Source organism: Babylonia areolata, chromosome 13 (genome assembly GCF_041734735.1).
Source record: "Babylonia areolata isolate BAREFJ2019XMU chromosome 13, ASM4173473v1, whole genome shotgun sequence".
Taxonomy (NCBI): Eukaryota; Metazoa; Mollusca; class Gastropoda; order Neogastropoda; family Buccinidae; genus Babylonia; species Babylonia areolata.
This window is the reverse complement of record NC_134888.1, coordinates 616,714-624,213: the sequence shown is the minus strand read 5'-3', so window position 1 is coordinate 624,213 and position 7,500 is coordinate 616,714. Positions and strand designations below refer to the sequence as shown.

The 7,500-nt window shown below is 43.8% G+C and overlaps 1 protein-coding gene across 1 annotated transcript in view; it reads right to left on the bottom strand.

Annotated features, from left to right (window-relative positions):
• LOC143288950 (glutamate receptor 1-like) overlaps window positions 1-7,500 on the bottom strand; it is a 27,547-nt gene that overhangs the window by 15,057 nt on the left and 4,990 nt on the right. The window contains exon 2 of the mRNA XM_076597636.1: window positions 5,111-5,323. Coding sequence (XP_076453751.1) covers window positions 5,111-5,323 — 213 coding nt within the window. The remainder of the gene's footprint in view (window positions 1-5,110; window positions 5,324-7,500) is intronic.

Genomic DNA, 7,500 nt, shown 5'->3' with positions numbered 1-7,500 from the left:
AACAGGTGAATGAGAAACAGGTGAATGAGAAACAGGTGATTGAGAAACAGGTGATTGAGAAACAGGTGAATGAGAAACAGGTGATGAGAAACAGGTGATTGAGAAACAGGTGATGAGAAACAGGTGATTGAGAAACAGGTGATTGAGAAACAGGTGAATGAGAAACAGGTGAATGAGAAACAGGTGAATGAGAAACAGGTGAATGAGAAACAGGTGATTGAGAAACAGGTGATTGAGAAACAGGCGATTGAGAAACAGGTGATTGAGAAACAGGTGAATGAGAAACAGGTGATTGAGAAACAGGTGAATGAGAAACAGGTGATTGAGAAACAGGTGAATGAGAAACAGGTGATTGAGAAACAGGTGATGAGAAACAGGCGATTGAGAAACAGGTGATTGAGAAACAGGTGAATGAGAAACAGGTGATTGAGAAACAGGTGATTGAGAAACAGGTGATTGAGAAACAGGTGAATGAGAAACAGGTGAATGAGAAACAGGTGATTGAGAAACAGGTGATTGAGAAACAGGTGAATGAGAAACAGGTGAATGAGAAACAGGTGAATGAGAAACAGGTGATTGAGAAACAGGTGAATGAGAAACAGGTGAATGAGAAACAGGTGATTGAGAAACAGGTGAATGAGAAACAGGTGATTGAGAAACAGGTGAATGAGAAACAGGTGATTGAGAAACAGGCGATTGAGAAACAGGCGATTGAGAAACAGGTGATTGAGAAACAGGTGAATGAGAAACAGGTGATTGAGAAACAGGTGATGAGAAACAGGTGATTGAGAAACAGGTGATTGAGAAACAGGTGATGAGAAACAGGCGATTGAGAAACAGGTGATGAGAAACAGGCGATTGAGAAACAGGTGAATGAGAAACAGGCGATTGAGAAACAGGCGATTGAGAAACAGGTGAATGAGAAACAGGTGAATGAGAAACAGGTGATGAGAAACAGGTGATTGAGAAACAGGTGAATGAGAAACAGGCGATTGAGAAACAGGTGAATGAGAAACAGGTGATTGAGAAACAGGTGATTGAGAAACAGGTGATGACAAACAGGCGATTGAGAAACAGGTGAATGAGAAACAGGTGAATGAGAAACAGGTGAATGAGAAACAGGTGAATGAGAAACAGGTGATGAGAAACAGGTGATTGAGAAACAGGTGAATGAGAAACAGGTGATTGAGAAACAGGTGATGAGAAACAGGTGAATGAGAAACAGGTGAATGAGAAACAGGTGAATCAGGAATAGGTGAATCAGAAACAGGTGAATCAGAAACAGTTGAATCACAAACAGGTGAATCAGGAATAGGCGAATAAGAAACAGGTGAATCACAAACAGGTGAATCAGGAATAGGTGAATAAGAAACAGGTGAATCAGAAATAAGTGAATCAGGAACAGGTGAATCAGAAATAGGTGAATCAGAAACAGGTGAATCAGGAACAGGTGAATCAGAAACAGGTGAATAAGAAACAGGTGAATCACAAACAGGTGAATCAGGAATAGGTGAATAAGAAACAGGTGAATCAGAAATAAGTGAATCAGGAACAGGTGAATCAGAAATAGATGAATCAGAAACAGGTGAATCAGGAACAGGTGAATCAGAAATAGGTGAATCAGAAACAGGTGAATCAGGAACAGGTGAATCAGAAACAGGTGAATCAGAAACAGGTGAATCAGGAATAGGTGAATCACGAGTAGGTGAATCAGAATTAGGTGAATGAGAAACAGGTAAATCGGGAACAGGTGAATCAGAAACAGGTGAATCAGGTATAGGTGGATCAGAAATAGGTGAATCAGGAATGTGTTTATCAGGAATAGGTGAATCGGGAATAGGTTAATCAGAAATAGGTGAATCAGGAATAGGTGAATCAAGAATATGTTCATCAGGAATAGGTGAATCGGGAATAGGTTAATCAGAAATAGGTGATTCAGGAATAGGTGAATCAGGAACAGGTGAATCAGGTTAACACAATCACATACATCATTGTCATCAACAGTTGAGTCTGCTGCTTGGCAGGTTGACAAATACTGATGATTGTATGGAGACTGTTACCACCAGAACAGCTGGGGAGGCTACTGCTGTCCCACCTGCTCTGGAATATGATTGTACATAATGGGGAGTGCCCTGTACACCCCACTCACTCGGCCAAGAGGGCTTTAGGACAGCTGGCGTAGGGAGACAAGCAAGTTTTGAGAATGGTGTTGAAAGCCGGAACAGACCTTGGACAGTGAGAGCTGTATGATGGATGGTTTCTACACTGCAGTGGGAAGTCATTTACAGCTTAGTCTTTTGTGAAGGTCTATGACTCTCAAATTAGTAGGCAAGATTGCACTGGCTCTTAGTGCTGCAGCCTTGGGGGCTAGCTGGCCTTTGGGAACCATCCCAACGCCGACTGTCCTAAAACCCTCTTGGCCGAGAGAGTGGGGATGTAACTTGGGGCAAGACACTCTCCGCTTAAACATACGTGAAGTTTTCGGTATAAGGACTTCTAATACAGATAGAAGCTTACTTTTTTTTCTTTTTTTTTTGTGTTTTACTTCTTTTTCACATGGATTTAATTTGTTTTGCAGATTAAAAAAAACTTTGAGAGTTTTGGCGATTAACAAAGATGGCCGACCAAGAAGCATGCTCCAGGATTGAACAGCGGTCAGTTATCAAGTTTTTGGTTGCTGAAGGGTGCAAACCAGTTGAAATTCATAGGAGAATGTCAACTGTGTATGGTGCCACATGTTTCAGCCGAAAAAATGTCTACAAGTGGGCTAAATTGTTTAAAGAAGGACGGAGCAGTGTTGAGGATGAAGACAGGCCTGGAAGGCCTACAGAAGTGAGGTCTCCTGAGGTGATCGAATCAGTCAATGACCTCATTCAGTCTGACAGAAGGGTGACAGTGGATGACATTGCAAGGACTTTGAGCTTATCTGTTGAGACAGCACACAAAATTGTCCATGATGACCTTGGCTACTCGAAGGTCAGCTGCCGGTGGGTGCCAAAGATGCTTACTCCAGAGCACAAACGGTGCAGACCATCAACGAGCTGGGCTGGGAACTGCTCCCTCATCCCCCTTACAGCCCAGACCTTGCCCCTTCAGACTTTCACCTGTTTGGTCCCTTGAAAGCGTTCACGAGAGGCACGAAGTTTGAAAGTGACGATGAAGTCAAAAGTGTTGTGAGCGACTGGCTGAGACATCAGTCCAAAGATTTTTACGCTGAGGGAATACGGAAGCTTGTGCACAGATGGGAAAAGTGTGTGACAGTGCTGGGAGACTACGTTGAAAAAAAAAGAAGTAAGCTTCTATCTGTATTTGAAGTCCTTATACCGAAAAATTCACCTTATTTATTGAATGACCCTCGTATTCCAGGCCAGACAGTCTGGACAGCAGCTGCCACCTCTGCTGTTCTGATGGTCATAGTCAGACACTGTTCTGATGGCCATAGTCAGACACTGTTCTGATGGCCATAGTCACTGTTCTGATGGTCATAGTCAGACACTGTTCTGATGGTCATAGTCAGACACTGTTCTGATGGTCATAGTCACTGTTCTGATGGTCATAGTCAGACACTGTTCTGATGGCCATAGTCAGACACTGTTCTGATGGTCATAGACACTGTTCTGATGGTCATAGACACTGTTCTGATGGTCATAGACACTGTTCTGATGGTCATAGTCACTGTTCTGATGGCCATAGTCAGACACTGTTCTGATGGTCATAGTCACTGTTCTGATGGTCATAGTCACTGTTCTGATGGCCATAGACACTGTTCTGATGGTCATAGACACTGTTCTGATGGCCATAGTCAGACACTGTTCTGATGGTCATAGTCACTGTTCTGATGGTCATAGACACTGTTCTGATGGTCATAGACACTGTTCTGATGGCCATAGTCAGACACTGTTCTGATGGTCATAGACACTGTTCTGATGGCCATAGTCAGACACTGTTCTGATGGTCATAGTCAGACACTGTTCTGATGGCCATAGTCAGACACTGTTCTGATGGCCATAGACACTGTTCTGATGGCCATAGTCAGACACTGTTCTGATGGTCATAGACACTGTTCTGATGGCCATAGTCAGACACTGTTCTGATGGTCATAGACACTGTTCTGATGGCCATAGTCAGACACTGTTCTGATGGCCATAGTCAGACACTGTTCTGATGGCCATAGTCAGACACTGTTCTGATGGTCATAGTCAGACACTGTTCTGATGGCCATAGTCAGACACTGTTCTGATGGCCATAGTCACTGTTCTGATGGTCATAGTCAGACACTGTTCTGATGGTCATAGTCACTGTTCTGATGGCCATAGTCACTGTTCTGATGGTCATAGTCAGACACTGTTCTGATGGCCATAGTCACTGTTCTGATGGCCATAGTCACTGTTCTGATGGTCATAGTCACTGTTCTGATGGCCATAGTCAGACACTGTTCTGATGGTCATAGACACTGTTCTGATGGCCATAGTCAGACACTGTTCTGATGGTCATAGTCAGACACTGTTCTGATGGCCATAGTCAGACACTGTTCTGATGGCCATAGACACTGTTCTGATGGCCATAGTCAGACACTGTTCTGATGGTCATAGACACTGTTCTGATGGCCATAGTCAGACACTGTTCTGATGGTCATAGACACTGTTCTGATGGCCATAGTCAGACACTGTTCTGATGGTCATAGTCAGACACTGTTCTGATGGCCATAGTCAGACACTGTTCTGATGGTCATAGACACTGTTCTGATGGCCATAGTCAGACACTGTTCTGATGGTCATAGACACTGTTCTGATGGCCATAGTCAGACACTGTTCTGATGGTCATAGTCAGACACTGTTCTGATGGTCATAGTCAGACACTGTTCTGATGGTCATAGACACTGTTCTGATGGTCATAGTCAGACACTGTTCTGATGGTCATAGACACTGTTCTGATGGTCATAGACACTGTTCTGATGGCCATAGTCAGACACTGTTCTGATGGTCATAGTCAGACACTGTTCTGATGGCCATAGTCAGACACTGTTCTGATGGTCATAGTCAGACACGACTGTCTCTCACACGCTCAAGGTGATTGTAGACAAAGAGAACCAAAGCGAAGCAGCCCTTACCCCACTGACGATACTGCCGATGAGGCCGGTCCAGTTGCCGGGCGAGTGTTCGGTTCCATAGCGAACTTCCGGAACGGCGTGGATGATGTATGACAAGCCGGCCGTCTTCGTCAGGTCATCAAGCAGGTCGATAAACATGCCCTCGTATCCCGTGGGGTCGGTCTGACTCTTCATCACGTAGGGCTCTTCCAGCAGAAGTTTGACCGTGAAATTCTGATCCCGGGGAAATGAAACAAAACGGAACAAGTCAAGATTTCTTTCTTTCTTTTTTTCTTTTTTATTAATCCACAAAGTCCCCATGGACGTGCAAAAACAACACCAATAAAATGGGCAAAAAGGCAAACAGTACATGGCGACAATGTATGAGGCAATGTTAAACAGTACATGACAGACTTGTAATTAAGTGAATGAAATGATGCTGTGTTTAGGGTACAGACTTGTAATTAAGTGAGTGAAATGATGCTGTGTTTAGGGTACAGACTTGTAATTAAGTGAGTGAAATGATGCTGTGTTTAGGGTACAGACTTGTAATTAAGTGACGAAATGATGCTGTGTTTAGGGTACAGACTTGTAATTAAGTGAACTGAAATGATGCTGTGTTTAGGGTACAGACTTGTAATTAAGTGAACGAAATGATGCTGTGTTTAGGGTACAGACTTGTAATTAAGTGAACGAAATGATGCTGTGTTTAGGGTACAGACTTGTAATTAAGTGAGTGAAATGATGCTGTGTTTAGGGTACAGACTTGTAATTAAGTGAACGAAATGATGCTGTGTTTAGGGTACAGACTTGTAATTAAGTGAACGAAATGATGCTGTGTTTAGGGTACAGACTTGTAATTAAGTGAACTAAATGATGCTGTGTTTAGGGTACAGACTTGTAATTAAGTGAACGAAATGATGCTGTGTTTAGGGTACAGACTTGTAATTAAGTGAACGAAATGATGCTGTGTTTAGGGTATCATCTGAACACAAAGCATCAAATTTCCAATAAGACAAACTGCACGAACAACAACAAAACAAATTACTTCTCTATATTTCACGAGGGAAGTGTCGGAGTAAGCACAGTTGCTCTTCATTTTTTAAATTATTTTATTTTATTTTATTTCATTACGGCATGTTCTCAAGGGTAAAACAAACAATACACGAAAAAAACAAAAACAAAACAACGAAGAAGAAAATAATTCAACGCCATCTCCCCACTAAATCGCGCACGCGCGCGCGCGCGCGCACACACACACTCTCTCTCTCACGCGCACAAACACACACACAAAGTGCACACACCCCCAATCCCCCCCCCCCCCACACACACACTCATGAAACAATGAAAATAAAGTAATCTATGTGAAAGCATGCCCTTAAGTTTTTTTTTACCAAGACACTTGGAAAATGTCAGGAAGGGAAAGGGAGGGCGAGACAGAGACATTGGGGGAGAGAGAGAGAGGGACAGGGAGAGAAAGAGAGAGAGGAAGAGAGAGAGAGAAAGAGAGAGAGAGGAAGAGAGAGATGAAGAGAGAGAGAGAAAGAGGGAGAGAAAGAGGGGGAGAAAATAGAAAAAGAGAGAGGGAGAAAGAGAGAGAGGGAGAGAAAGAGAGAGGGAGAGAGAAAGAGAGAGATGGAGAGAGAAAGAGGGAGAGAGAGAGGGGGAGAAAATAGAGAGAAAGAGAAAGAGGGAGAGAGAGGGAGAGAAAGAGAGAGAGAGATGGAGAGAGAGGGGGAGAAAATAGAGAGAAAGAGAGAGAGGGAGAGAGAAAGAGAGAGAAAGAGGGAGAGAGAGAGGGGGAGAAAATAGAGAGAGGGAGAGGGAGAGAGGGGCAGAGAAAGAGGGAGAGAGAAAGACAAAGAGAGAGGGAAAGAGAGGAAGAGAGAGAGAGAGGGAGAGAGAAAGAGAGAGAGAGAAAGAGGGAGAGAGAGAGAAAGAGAGGAAGAGAGAGAGAGAGGGAGAGAGAAAGAGAGAGAGAGAAAGAGGGAGAGAGAGAGGGGGAGAAAAATAGAGAGAGGGAGAGAGAGAGAGAGAGAGGGAGAGAAAGAGGGAGAGAGAGGGAGAGAAAGAGAGAGAGAAAGAGAGACAGACAGACAATCACAGAGAAACACATGCAGAAAGGGGAAGTGAAAGTGGGACGAGACAACATTACACAGTAAACTATCGTCACACTGATGTGTTGGAGGACACCGGGGAAGAGAACACACACACACACACACATCCCCCCCTCCCCCCCAAGCTCCCCTTGCAAAGACGGACTTGGAAGAAAACATGGTGGCGAACTCATCAAAGATTCATGGTCATGTAACCATTACCAAAGATTGCAAAGGATTTCGGGTTTCCATTTCCATTCCTGCTTTTACCTGTGTCTGATGATGACAGCAGCTGGAGGAGGAGGAGGAGGAGAA